We start from the raw sequence: 15,688 nt of genomic DNA, 5'->3' as shown, positions 1-15,688 counted from the left end.
GTCAAGGAAAACATTCATCAGAAATAGGCTGCCCAGCAAAACAGTAGAAATCTCCCTTGCTGAGAATATTTAGGACTCAGGGCCACTGACAGGGCCTCGTGTAATCCAATTTACAGTCATGATTTCAACAGAAGGTTGGACCAGATGTTCTCTAGAGGTCCCTTCCAACTCGGACTTCTGATTTTATTGTTTCTGGAGGTGCAACTGCAAGGAAAGCAAGCACATTGAAACAATTCATAACAAGTCTGAACTTCCAGAAGTCAATAACTCCTTGTCAACAGTTTCCTTAAATAAAGGATCATTACTTATGAACAGGGAGTTCACAGTTAAGCTCAAATGAAAGCTTTCATATAGTGGAATACCACATCAATTTTTCAAGCATTACTTAAGATTACTTATGTTTACTTTAAAATAGCCTTGTAAGTTATTAGGAACAAAAATAAACACTGCATACATTTAAAATGAGATATTTTCCATTTACAGTAAAGTATGCTGAAATTATTTCAGAATGTTGAGTACCTGCAGTCTGATACAGTCTAAGTTTCTAGCAGTAATCTTAGTTAAAATATTCAGATAAAGTTTTACTCAATTTTTGACTGCAATTTAGGAGTAGGCAAGCATGTATTTAACTAAGCAATGCATAGCTCTGAATATCACGTCCTAACTGGAACAAACAACTACCTGACAATTAAAATACAAACTACAAATCATAACAAATGGAAGTGCACACCTGCAACAAAAGTGAAATCCACTTTGTACATAATCAAAGTAAATAAAAGGCTTCAGTGCTCAGAGAAGACTTGGGTGTTCCAAAGCACATTTGTTTACTCCAGCTGTATTGTTTATTTTAATTAAGGCCAAATAGTTTAATAAGCTGCATGTATCTAAAACTTGACCTGCAAAACTTTAATACCACCAAAACTCATCCTCTTCTCAAAACCAAAAATCTCTAGTGTTGAAGCTAGACATTATGGTAGCTATACAAGTAGCTGCACAGACGACATGCTCTAAGCAACACATTTAATGAACATGAAAATGTATTAACTGTATCTGAGATCCACTGAACTATTCTTTTCAGTGCACCGAGGCTCCAAATATTAGATCTGACAAGTCTGAAGCATAAGAAACCTGTGCTGCAAGTCTGAAATATTCTGCTGATTTAAAAGCACAGTACCTCTAGATGTAGCTTAAAAACACAACATACATTGAATGTTACTAAAAAATGGCTTACAATGCAGTCCCAAAGCCTTTTTGCTCCCACATAAGCTAAAAAGCTTTTGAACATTTCAGTTGATTATTCCATAAATAAAACCCATTTATGATATTGAACAAATCCTTTCAGTAGAAAATAGATTATTTACTTTGAACAGGTACTGGATTTCATTTGAACTATTGGTTTATCTCTCTTTTACATCAAATTGGAAACATTTGATCAGCAAAGGTTTATTTTTAAATATTTCATAGAGATATAGAAACACTCGGAAAGGTATCAGTCACTAAGTTACTATCATTATTTGTATACCTCTATCCCCAGCAATCAAAGAGTAGGAGTTAGACCTAAAGGTACAAAACCTCCACAAAGTAAGACAAGTTTTCATTACAAAATTAACGAACCCAGTCTATCTGCTGGTGAAACAGAAGCAAATAAGCCTGGCAGGTCCAAGTTAGCTCTTACACAAGATAGCTCATGTACAAGTTTCATAAGCACTACCCATGTATCACATTTAGAGTTTATTTGTCCAAGAGCACAAGAACAAAAAAAAATTCAGGTCTAGTATTGAGCTCAAGCTTATGAACTCTCTCTGAATTAGAGGCACTGGATAGTAACATAAAAACATCTGAGGAGCTCTGTACAAGTCAGATCAGTCACATTCGCTAGCTCTGGCTCAGAATCAGACATGCCAGACTCCCCTCTTCACTCACTCTTCTCCCTAGAACAGCACAATCATACCCAAACTGTTGTAAACACCCAAAATTGTCCTCAAGTTCACTAGCTTCACCTTGACATTATATTAGAGCAGTCACACTGCTTTCCAGTGCAAGGTGTTCTGGAATCTATTGCCACATTCACAGTTCTACAGAATAACTGAACTTTGAAGAGCCAGCCATGAATGTTATTCTACACCAAGTCACCCATGTTAAATCAAGGATTGTCCCTACATCAAGACAGTTTCTGATGTCTTAGGTAAGAATCAGGATATTATGGATGATGGTACATAAAACAGAAGAGTTCCCAACTCCAAGTTGCTTCTAGACCAGCTCTGAAGGATATGCCAAATATGGTACCTCAAACAAAATTACAGCAAAACACTTAAGGCATCTTTGCAAAAACAGTATCAAGATTCAGATTAACAGACCTAGGAGATGACAATTGGAGAAGACAGGAAAAATTGTTACCTCAGCTACAGTTCAAGCCAAGTAACACTTCAGTAGTGAGTGATAAAGGGCACCCTCTGTAGTCTTACATCATTACAAAGTATCACCAGGTATACATTAGTTTGAGCAAAAGGATGCAAGATTTAAGGCATGTTCTTACTTCCTAAAACCTGTGATCACTGAAAGCACATCCTCCTATATCTACACAACCAGTTTACTTTGTGGGTAAAGATACACCATGAAGTGCAACAGCTCCTTCTCAAATTCCTCAGATATGGGATTCTATCCCTTGGCCATGGTGTCTACTAGCCCACAAATATTGGTTAACTATACTGAAAGCATGTATTTGTTTCCCTTTTACAGAGTACCTTGAGGTGCTGTATAACTAAAAACTCCAATTTAAAATACATTTTTAATAGGAAAAAATCTATCCCAACAGAAAAAATTAATCAGTATTCAGGTTTTTGCTTGAAAATTGTTTCTTCTCTAAATATTCATAAATCCTCATTTTAAGCATTTTTGCAGATACAGTACAATGGAGATTATGGACATCACTGCGTAACACCCATTTCTTCAGAATCTCCAAACCAAAGTATAACTTTCAGTTAGAGATTTATTGCCTTACCAGATCCCTGCATGAAAATATTCCCTGAAAACAGTTCTGGAGAAAACACAGATACAAAGAGTATACAAGTGAGACATTCTTTTCATAAGCATTTGATCTACTATACGAATTTCAGCAAAAAACGAATTAATGCCAATGCTACAGCATTTTTAAGTGTATATATTACAGAAAGAGGGATATAATAGAAAAAATAATCCTTGTTTATCCCCACCAAGCCAAGTCTGCTAAGAATGGTTCATCCAGCTTAAAATGCTTAGTGAAAGTATAAACACTTGACCAAATGCTTTCCTGCAAAGCTCTAAGTAAGCCATTGTCATTAAAGCCATAGACAGCTTTCTTGGCATATTAGTTTTCTGCAATGGTTCCTCTGTGATAGGGTGACTAGAAAAAAAATAGTTAATTTTAGATTCAGAGCACTTTCCCTTTCAATGATCTGAAACCAGGAAGACATCAAGATTTTTCTTACTCATTTAAGAAAATAAGGTTTCTACAGAAAGGTAAATACTTCAATCATCTATGTTGTACCACATCAAACTACTCTCTCCTTCACACAACACAGTAATAGGTCTTTAAACATTTATTCACAACAGAAAGCTTGGTCAATTACTATAAAGTTGCTCAAAAGTTATCCCTGGTATTATACTCGATGCTCGTTCTTCCATGTCACTTATGGTTATACAACCACATTTTCTTATTTCTACTCTAAGAAATCCTTAGAGCTAAGCTATTATGAAAAATTGTTTTCTAACTAGTCATGTGATTAAAATATTAATCTCTCCATGACTTTATGTAACAACTGCAGATATATTGTATTGACAACGACATTTTAAAATATATATTTTCACTTTAAATGTTGAGCTAAAAGGCTTAAATGGATACCAGTCCCATAAGCCAGTAACTTTTGAGAATTTATATTTAAAGTATCACTTCAGAGAACACACCACAGACCATTTCTTACTGACTTCTGAGATTTACCCAGTATTTAAGTGTAGGTCTATGAGCAATTTTTTAAATGGTAGCCTGTCACAAAACGGAAATAATTGTTCCCATAGTTTTGATCCATCTCATGGAAAAACCATCATTCCATTTATCATCCATGGAAGCTTTTTCTTCTCTGAGTTCAGAACACTTGAGTTCACTAAACTGTCAAAGCAAAATCAGGTTTGAGACTATACTACTTCACCATGCATATTCATTAAATGCGTGAGAGGGGGATAACACGCTCCTGCCTCATTTATACTATCTAAGCTATGAAACCCCTTTCACACATGCTGGCATTTCATAGTAGTGTTAGGATAGATACAGCGAGTCCCTTCAAGACAACCACATTATGACCTTCCATGGCCCGCTCACTTTTTCTGTCTTTAAGGCTGTACAAGTTTGAAGATTTTCAAGCATGAAATGCAACAGAAGTACAGGTTTAAGGGTCACATTTTCACACTTGACCTAGATGCAGTTGAGGAATTCAGCTGCTCAAATAGCAAGGTGCATTAAATCACCCTGAACTCCACTGCCTAAGCTGACAAGATCTCATTCCACTAACTGCAGTTTAGACATACAGCATCTATGTGGACTCCTACCCACACGTAACTTGATTTAGAACAGAATCCTACCTCAAAAAGTTGGCCCTTTTCCTATAAGGTCGCATAAAAGCCCTGACCTCTCTAATCCTTGCTTGTAGCACATGTCCCAGTTACAATAGGACTGCAGAGAGCATTACCAAAGCATATTCACGCCTCACCTAAATACCTCAGATTAATTTCCATATCACAGCAATTCAAGACTTCTCAGAGAAATCTGTAGAGCTGGACCAACCTGAAAAATTCATAACAAGACTGTATACAATTGGATTTTGAAAAGACTTGACTGGATCTGCAATCTATAGAGGAGTTTCCACAAGGTTTCTTCTTACCCAGCAAGACTATCTGTCACCATATCAAGACATATTAAATCAGGTTTTTTTAATGTGTACAGGAGTCTGTAGAGAACACAAATGAAGAAATTAATTCAAATGCCCAACCAGCCTCAAGCAGAAACTGAACACAACTCCTGGGACTAACTATCTCAACAGATTATTTCATAAAGCAGACAAAATTCAGGCTGTCTTGGTGATTCTATCACCTTCTGTCAAGGTCCAGACACAAAAAAAAAATTTACGTGAACTAGCTCTAGCATGAGATATTAGGCCTGTTAACACTGCCATGGTTTGAGCAAGACAAAAGGTCCCAGCAAAAGGATATAAATATATAGCACCACAGAAGCAACCAAGAGCTGTTAGGTAGGAGGCAAGTTAAGCACACAACCACAAAGACTCAACTGTTTGCACACTAAGCAGAAGACCAGAAACTCATAAGGTTTTTTCAGGGAGAGCAAAGATGCTCAAAGAAGTGAAATACTTATTTTTGAATCTGAGGTCTACCAGATTCTTTTCCAAGAGAAACCCAGCTGCTCTGAACTTCAGTTGAATAGCTTTCTGCTGCAGTTAACCTGTCACCTTCCAGGGCTGTCAGAGGTAATGAGGCTGAATTTGCACAGGACCCAGCTATAAGCCCGTGAGAATGTATCTGACAGGACAGGTAATATGAGCAGGCATTAAAATGTCAGGCTGATCAGATCAGAGCTAGGACTGCCTGACCCATGTTAAGGTTATTATGATTTATTCAAGGAGTCAGAGTTAGAGAGAAGTTTTAAAGAGGGAAATGGCAATGAAATACTTAAAGGAAACTTAGTTAACCCCCTGTCAGGTCTAGTAAGCTGTCTGAATGGGGGTAGTGCACTGTGGGGCTGTTTTGGTCCAGAGACCTTATTTATCACAAAAAAAAAATATTTCATTAATCCTATCTATATACTTAAACAGCAGAGGCATCTTTACTTGCCAGAGTCATCACTGGCAAATATAAACAATGGAATAGTTTCTGCTAGCAGAATCACTTATATTTGTACTTAGTTTCATTTTCAGATATTAAACCCTGTTAAGGATTTAATAGCTTTAATAACTTGCCTTTTTGATCCTGTTTAAAAGCAGGATCATTTATTTGGGGAAGCACTATTCTATTCATAAAGTTGAAGCAAACCTAGCTTTTCCTCACCACTTTCTGGATACCCAAGTTTGCCAGATTCAACCCAAACTGATACCCCAATGCTAGTTTGACAGATTTATCAATTATTGTAGTGACTTGGTCAGCTTCAAACAGCAGATTCTCAGTTCACTAACATCAAAAAGACTACATCTCCTGAAAGACTGGAGGTATCTTTTTGTTCAGGATGTTGCACAATAGCTAACGGCATTAGTGTGGACTGCAGGCATACAGAAACAGATGCCAGCTTGCTAGAACTGCTCTAAATTCAATATTCACATGCAGAAGACTTCTTCCACAGATTTAATCCATATTTAAGTCTTAAGTTTCATTCTTCTGAAGTATTTGTCACCAACCCTGATCAGTAGAAAGGAGAAAATTGCTCATATATCAGAACCAGATCTTTTAACCATTTTCCTGAGGAACTACCACTTCACACCTTCTACAGATGACATATTTGCACTAATACTAACTCCTCCTGTAAGCAAAATGATCTAGGAAACTGCACACATGCACAGAAGCAAACAGCATAGAGGCATAAAGCATTTACATGAAGCATCATTTCAGGTTTTATAAGCACCACATAATACTTCCTGCTTAACTTCTGCAGAATCTGAATATACAACACATGCATTCTAAATCCAGCTCAGTGAAACCAAGATGACTGGCATAATTCCATATCTACCTCAAAAGACTTGACATATCATCCCTAATTTCTGAGCTGTCCTATGAACACACCTAACAGGAAGAGGATTAGCCTTTAGAGCAAACATTAGGATGCAAAAAGACTTTGTTACACTGTGTACAGGCATTCAAAACTCACGTCACTCACTGCAGACTAGAGTATGCCAGGATAAGGCTCTCGGTTTGCCATCTTGAAGCTATGTCACTTCATACAATGTATTTAAATTTATTAGACCTCAGAAATAAAACCACAAGCCCAGTTCTAGTAAACAAGTGATACTAAACTGCTGTGACTGCTTGTGGTTCAGGGTGGGTATTTTTCAGAGATCAAGAATACCTGTCATAAGTCTGAATTCATACTCCCAGACTACTCCTATACAGTGAGAAATTTTAGTTCCTTTTGACTATACAGAATGTTTAATGACTAAGCTTTAACATAAATATCCATCTATATGTAATAAAATGGAGATTTCTAAGAAAAATTGAGCCCCCCTATATTGGGGTAAAAATATTCTTAAATAGAAAACACCTAGGATTTTATTCACTCTGGCAGAAGGGAGATTTGTGTGAGTAGAGATACTAGTATTCTGCTTTCTGTGGAGAAAGTCCTAATGGAGAGACAGGAACTCACATGGCATGTCTATTCTGTACAGCAGTTGTACTCTGTGCCCCCTGGATCCTGGTGGTCTAAACAGAGACATACAGGATTACATCAAAGCTCTATCTGGATATAAATTCAGGTTTCTTTCCATAGCACATATCAGGCTTTATTCCACTTCAGTCAGTCAAAGACTGTCTCCATGGAATAGAACTACTGAGCAAACAGCAGAGCATACCTCCCCATTCAAAAGATGGCAAGAGCTTTCCTACTAACTATCCTAAATAAGAATTTCAGTGTTCAGTCCTTTAAAGAAAGTTGACACTACGTAAAGAAGCAAAAGCATCTTTCAAAAGCCACTGTTTTCCCTTTCTAATACCCACTTTGCCTTCTTCCCCTTGAGCTGAAGTATCTACATCTCCATATCTATAAGAAAATCATCCTGATTACAAACACTGACAACATAAGCTTTCCCTTTTACCTTCCCATCTTCATGTTCCTGTATGTTTGTATATAGCTCTTCCCAGTCATAAAGATGACCTAAGTCAGAGCTCCAAAGAGGTGCCCACATGTAAATAGTATGCAGCCTTGAATTCACCAAAGCAGTATTTCATGAAACTCTGAGCAGCAGTAAAGCAACCCCTGCAAGTTATCCAGCCTAGTCTTGTGAGAAATACACTGATAGTGTGAGAAAAAATATTTAGAAAAAGTCTTCCTAAAGAAATGGAGGAAGGAGTGAAAGATTTCCTTTCCTCCATGAGCAGAAACAGAAGCAGTCTTGAAGGTTCTAGTAGGAAGAAAAAGCCATTTCAAACAAATTAAAAAATGCTAATCTGATTTTTGTAACATTAGCCTTAAACTTTAAAAAGGGACCAAAAGAATAAAGTTCCACAGCCTATTGAATGTTGAATAAATGCTTCCAGGTAGCAATATTTTAGTGCAGGACACTTGGCAGTAAAGAAGTGTTAAGAATTCATGGTGGTCAAAGATATTAACAAAATATTCCCTGCCCCTCCAGAATAGACCGCATAATTTAGTAGTGCAGATATAACTAATTTAAGACTAACAATGGCTGAAGCATAAGAGGATGACAAGAAAAAATTTACACAGTGAGTTCCTTAATGCTGCATTTTAAGCTGCACTTCTACATATAATAAGTTTCAAAGCCTGGCATCAGAGTCAACTTAAATATATTTCATTCCTGTTGATATTCTGAAAAGGAAGATCCTGCTATCCTGCAAATATGATACATTTATTATTTGTTCTCAACATACTATTTTTTGTGACTGGCACCACTTTCCTACATGTTTATCCCAACAAGAACCACTCCTACCTTAGAACTTCTAGAACAGGCTGCAGAACAGCAACAGTAGAGATTGTTAATAGTTTTAAATGTAACAGTTAAACTAATTAAGATACTAGTGGAATATTTTTATAAGCACTTATATGTTTCTTACTATAAGAAACTTATATTTCTTACTTACTATATTTCATAAGTATGAAAATTGGGCTTACCTTAGGGAATTGTTTTACTGGAATCAAAACTTTTTGTCCCAACTTCATATTTTTATTGATGACTACATCAATATACTTTTCTTCTTCCTTTCCTTCTCCTTTTTGGAATTTTTCAATTTCTGTTAAAGGAAAAAAGTTAGTTATTTTCCCAGTTTAATACAACAATCTAAAAGCTGAGAATCTTCTAAGTCAGTATAAATTTCAAACTTTAAAACTAATACTGTATGGCAAAATACTTATGGCACTGTCTAATTAATACATATAATTCATTATATACGTCAATGGGGTAAACCACGTGTGGCTTTTCCAGGCTTTTTTAATATTCATGTTCATATCAGCACCTTGAATTAGCACTGCAAGCATTTTAAAAGCTTTTAACTTAAGATTTAGGATACATTTACATTTTATATGGCTCAAGCAGTAAAAACTATTCTTACTTTTATTCATTTTTAAATTCAAAAGCTTTCAACAGTTCAATACTTGACTATTTTATTCCTCTGTGCTATAAACAAAGCATATGGTTTTAATGGTGGTTGTCTACAATGCACTCATGAGCAAATATCACATCAATCTTTCAAAATTTCAGGAATGTAACTGAGGAACACAGATCAGACCCAAAAATCTGAGATTAGTGTTATACCAATGACAACATAATTAGGAATGAGATTTAGAAGTTCAAACCCAGGCTGCATGGCTCTACTCATTCCAGAGATACATACAAAACTGATTCTTGATTATAATTCTCTCTGAATATTGACTCTCCAGTATGCTAATGAAAAATTGCAGATTTCATTTTGTTGGCAGGGAAACATGAGGAGCATATAAAGAGACTATAAATCAAGCACTGCTTGAAGTCTTTGCTGGATTGGGTCAAGCATGCTGCAGGTTGCAGTGTTAAGCATGTTAGCACAGGACATACCAAAATCCAATCAATTTCAGAAGTGCAACGAAAGTTCTTCTGTGGACATCTAGCATTTGTCCTCCACAATCATCTTCAAATATCTTGTTAGGTTTTCACAAGAAATACCCTTCTACTCTACTTAACCAGTGGAAGTTAATGACATTTATCAAGACCTTGAAGTTTCTTTAGTGGGAATGTGATCTTATGCCAACAGGAGACAGTAACAAGAACTTTTGAGTGCAAAGAAACCAATCAAAAATATAGGAGAATGCATCCTTTAGGTACACTTTAAAAGACAATTTAGTTTGAAATAACTTGAGATGAAAAACAGAAGTAGTAAACAAACACGTTTCTTACTACTGAAAAAATCCATGCATCATTAGCAGCTTTGTTTAATGAATACCAGTCCATTTCCATTTACCACAATAACTGAAGATGCTAACAACTTTCCCAATAACTGAAACTCCAGTCTTCCATGCAAGTTTTCACCTCACTAGCACAGAACAGAAAATAAATACAATTGCAGTTATTCAAGTTAGTGTTCAGTGACTGAAGAACTAAGAAAGCCAAACTAGCCTCAGACTACCCGAAGGCTTCTTGAAAGAAAAGCCTTCCTCAGCTCTAGTTTCAAACCTTCTTGGCAAGTTCCTAGGAAGTTTTTGATTCATATGGATTCTAGTAATGTGAACATTCTGGAGGAGCCCTATCAAAGCAGCCTTCTTCTGAAGTATCCTTTATGTTGCAGTATGCTCAGAAAAAAACTCCAAACCCCTCAGCCCACAGGCTAACAACTACCGAGAAACATGTTTTAACAGCTGAATCCATGTAAAAATGGAATTCACATGTTCTTTGTAGATGCCACTTTATGGACTAGAGAATTATAGGCAATTAAACAGATGTAAAATTACATTGAAATTCATTTTCAGATGAAATTAAGACTGAAATTTTATAGGGTATGAGGTTCCCACTCAAAGTAAATGACTGGTACTTTTTAGAAATCAAAGTTTCTGAATATCACATTCAAACTAGGAGTGTAGTACTATCACAGTACTCGCACACAAATAAACCACTTTTAACACCCCTGCTTCCTGATATTACAAGAGCAGTTATGATAAAGCTCTTTGATTTCTCTTGGAAAATAAGACTAGATACTTAGAGGTTTGTATGCTTTACAAGTGGAAAACAGAAACATTACACTGATTTTTAATGATGCTGTTGGTATACACTATTAATAGTATAAAAACTCAAAGCTCAAAACTGATCAGAATTATGCTGTTCTTTAGCAACATTTTATACCAAGAAATACCAAATATTAAAATTGTAATAAAAATATATCCATTTTGTTATGACAAACAAATGCAGTTACAACAAAATTAACATGACTTCACTTAGTATTGACTTTAAATCTCAGGACTAGAATTTGTTCAGAAAAGTCAGAAGAGTACAGTTCAACTCCATTCAAGATTAAAAATGAAATTAATGCACTGTGCTGTAGTATTTTGGAACAGATCAGTGCACCAAAGACTCCTGGTAGTTAGATTGATACGAGATTGATACAAGATCTTTAGAAGTTTTCAGTAGCTATAATTACTGTTAGAGTGAAAGACTTTTTCCTGAAGTAATGTAAACTTACAAAATAAAAGTACCTTTAAAAAAGCCCACCATGTTTTTATGAACTGGTAAAGCTAAAAATCAGTTTTCTCCTGTTGAGTTATACTATTGTACACAACTGCACAGTATGGCATACACTGCAATCACCCTGCCCACCTGAAAATTTAATACAACAAAAATTGTATATCTAGAAGTAGTAAGGAATTCTAATTTAGAATCACAAGTTTGAATGAGCAATGGTTTAAGGATCTTCTTAGCAATTGCCAAGAAATATTACACCTAAAGTGTTTTGCTTCAGGAACATTCAGACTTGTCAAGGTTAAAATGTATTTGAAGAGTTAAGAGCAGAGTTCTAACAGTCTCAGTAACGTTCCTCAGATGAGCCAGCTGCTTAATTCCTTAAGAGATCACTACACTGTTATATGTATTACCTAAATATTTTAGCTTACATAAGTTATTTGAATTCAGTATTTGAAGGACTTGACTGCAACAACTTCATTAATGCTAGATTCATTCATAATCCTATAGTATTTTGATTTAGTTAATATGAAAAAATTTAAAAGGTCATAGAAAGAATATTCCCTTCTTGCTCTAGTAATCACTCAACTTGAAGTAGCTGAAGTAAATATTAAAAGAAATCCGTTCATTACTCAAGATCAGTCTTCCTACCCCAAATAGTTACATAATTTTTATCAGCCATTTTAAGAACACCATTTCTTTATTCTTTAACTTTTGCTGTTTAATCAACTTTCCATTTGCTTGAAGAAGCTACTGAAACCCATAAGAGGCTGCCAATCAACTCTCAGAAAAATGGATCACAATTTTCCCATTTGATTTAAAGTCAAATGACTTGTTTTTCTTCTAATAAACAGCCACAGCCCATTGCCATAGCACTACAAAATAAAATAAGTTTTTCCTATTTTGGTCCAAACGTAATCAAACTGACTTAAGACTTTATGCGTATTCACTGCTATCATAAGACTTTCATTTTGAATGAACAAAGTCAAGGCCAATGAATTACTGAAAGTTTATCTTACATTGAGACCACGTTTTCTCAGATTTTTCTGGCTTTTCTTGTTATTTTTTTTGCACTTAAATTTAAGATGAATATGAAATACAGTTAAGCATTAGAATTTTATCCATATCTGCACAGCTTATTCAATATCTATCATTCACATACATCAAGCTTTAGATAATTAGGGAAAAATCATGCCAGATCACACAGGAAATCCAATCAGATTTTCAAGGTCAAACGGATAGTAAGATTTGCCTTTTCCTAATCCTTAGATTACATTCTGTACTTCTTAGCTATATGAAGCAATGACATTTCCTAGATCACAAATAGTAAATAAACATGTGATTAAAGCTTCCCATAATGCTGGAGATTAAAATCCCATGTTCTCAGACCGAGGATGCAGCTAATGCAACAGTCCAGGAATTTAACTGGATGTAGTAATAGCTGTATGGATTTTTTTTCTTTATGTTTAATCATAGCAGAGAGATCTGCAATGATTACTCCTCAGTTAATTCACCAAATAATGTTGCTAGATACATCAGATAATGACAAAGTAGAATTGTTTCACATTAATCTGTAGGTAGAATTAATCTTCCTCTGATAGAACTACAAGCCAGGATTCCAGCTCCCTCTGCTAAGCCAATATAAATGCTTGCATTTAATGTAGAACAAAGTGATGCTCTGTATTTGTCTGTAGTAAATCAATATAATCAATATAAGATCAAATGTCAAACTCAAAGTAAACAGAAATGTTTATTGCATTTGTCCATAATACAATGTTTCCAAAACACAAGATTAGGAGAAACCAGAAGCAGGTAAATTTGTCTGCATATCCTTAAGAAACATTCTACTATTTTTCCTTGGATTCATAAGTCTTATCAGGTACCTTATAAAATCCAAATCATTTCATACTAACTTTTTTTTTTAACTTCAGATGGAAGAACAAGTGAAGAATCCAAGGCTCAAATTCTAGGACATCCAAATGACTGTGACTTCAGAAAACAGGGCGTTGACTGAACTGCACTGCAATTTCACTAGAAAAAGTTTCCACGTTAATTTTGAAAATGAAAGTAATGTAAGAATATTATTATCATTTATAAATACTCCTAAATAATGCCTGAATAAAATACACTGAAGTGGTTTTGGAAATTACTAACACTATACAACAGCAGCAATATATTTTGCTTTATTTGGACAATTTCAATTATATTCGTTTATAGCTAAGAGAAAGAAACATCAAAATTTACACCAAGTCAACCAAATAAGTTTGTTACACAACTACTGAGGCATGTCCCAAAAACAATAGTATTTCTCAGTAAATTCTCAATACTTCATAGTTGACTTGGAAAAAACCACACCGTCTTCAAGTCAGAAAACTCTTAAGTCAAGTTGAAGGCTGTGGAAGTATCTTCATATACTTTCCCTGTCCTTTTACTTCTAAAAAAAAAAAAATCACAGCTATTAACCATTGCTGGAGATACAACACTGAGCTAGATGGATATCTGGTCTGACAGTATGATTCTTTATGTTTTCACATTAGAAAAAAAATCAAAGCGATGGTACTACAAAAAACAGACTTTGGCTTATTATTTTGCATTTTAAAGATCTCCTTTAAGAAACACACCCAAGCTTTGATAAGAGACAAGCTCCCAGAGGAGGAGGGGGACTCCAAGTCAGCTGTAGCAGAATTTCAGAACAAAAATAGTTTTTCCTTAATGGAGGAAAAAACATGAACAATATCAGTTCAGTTTCCTCAAACTTTCTACAATCCTTCCAGTTCAAAGTATCAGTACTTCTGAAACAGTCTTTGGGACTAAAACATTGCTTTTACACCATCGGTAAAATTCTCCAGCATTCTATACTGTTTCTTATTTTAAAATTTTCATTGTGGCAAAATCCATACTTCATGTCAGGAGGCACATTTTAAGCACATCTATTCTGAAAATACTAGCAGTTTGAACTTTTGCAATGAAGCAAATTCATAGGAAGTCTGCTATGCTGGATGTTGATTTAATGCTCGCAGTCCTTCCATAACTTCCATAGTTCTAATTTTGATGACATTGAGACCTTAATCTCATTATTGTAATAGTAAAATGGTCTCAGCTGTGCTTCAGATTATAGATCTCTTACACTAGACTCCTTTAGTCCCTACCCCACTAATGAGGTGATTAAAAGTTATCTGAAACAGTACCTCTCCAAAAAGTATTTCTTGTCTTTTCAGCTGAAAATACTACTGCAACAACATGAACTTGAACTAGCATCACCACGCTAAGGCTTTAATACATTTCAAAAGGCTTTCTGAAATAAATCCCACAGATTTCCTGAAAGCAGCATCTAAGACCTACTACTCACTATCCCTATCGTCTTGATAAGCATTAAGCCGGACGACCGTCCCAATTTTTGCACTTAACAGAAGAGCTAAACTTAGCCTCCTGCTTTTGAGTATCTTAAAACATCTAGCATACTCTAGTTAGCTTTAAAGCAGTATCTCTGTATATATATATTCACAAAAGATGCAGAATTCCTCAGTTTGAACTGTATGTAGCATCCTAATCCCCCAGAAAAAACACCACAATTAAGGGAGCAGCAACTAAACATTTCTGATGTAATTAAATGCTTGGACAAATATCCCTTTTCCCACCCACAAGATATTTCCAAAGCAAATAATAATTAGCTTATCTTCATGAAAAAGGCAAATTAGAAAACTACAGTAGTCAAACAAAAATAGTCTCAAAAAATTTAAAATAAGGGAGTTAAATATATGTGGAATGGCTATATCTAGACCTATCCTGCATGGGTCTAAAAGACTCCAATAAAAAATGCAATAAAATTTTCAATTGTTAATGCAGCTGCTCTGTTACTGCACCCATCCCCATTCTTCTATGAACTTCAGAAAACTCTACCTATCCTCCTCAGCCATTATTTTGTTACTTCAAAAAAAGCCTTTTTAAATCACAAATTTAGCCTCCACAGTAGGTCCTAATTCTGAACTGGCATAAAATGTAATATATTAAGAGCACGAACTGTGCATAAGAAACATAGGAATTTGTTTTAACAAATGCACATTATTACATTAGCTGAGTTTAGAATAACTGTCTTTCATATGCCACCTTAATTTTGTAGAAGCAACAAGGAATCTAATTTGAATTTACAATAAAATGAGTGGTTCATGCTAGAATGATGTCTACAACATTCAGCATACTCAGATTAGTAATAATATCCCTACTGAAGGACTCAAACCAATCTTTATTTAAATTGCATTCACAGGCATTGTAAGTTCCATTTT

The 15,688-nt window shown here is 35.1% G+C and overlaps 1 protein-coding gene across 4 annotated transcripts in view; it reads right to left on the bottom strand.

Moving 5' to 3' along the window:
• Positions 1-15,688, bottom strand: part of KHDRBS3 (KH RNA binding domain containing, signal transduction associated 3) — a 101,561-nt gene that overhangs the window by 63,649 nt on the left and 22,224 nt on the right. For all 4 annotated transcript variants that reach the window (XM_052787602.1, XM_052787600.1, XM_052787601.1 and 1 more), the window contains exon 2: positions 8,876-8,994. In XM_052787602.1, the coding sequence (XP_052643562.1) occupies positions 8,876-8,994 (119 nt within the window). The remainder of the gene's footprint in view (positions 1-8,875; positions 8,995-15,688) is intronic.

Source organism: Harpia harpyja, chromosome 5 (assembly GCF_026419915.1).
Source record: "Harpia harpyja isolate bHarHar1 chromosome 5, bHarHar1 primary haplotype, whole genome shotgun sequence".
Taxonomy (NCBI): domain Eukaryota; kingdom Metazoa; phylum Chordata; class Aves; order Accipitriformes; family Accipitridae; genus Harpia; species Harpia harpyja.
Note: the sequence above shows the minus strand (reverse complement) of the source record. Positions and strands in the feature narration are given on the sequence as shown.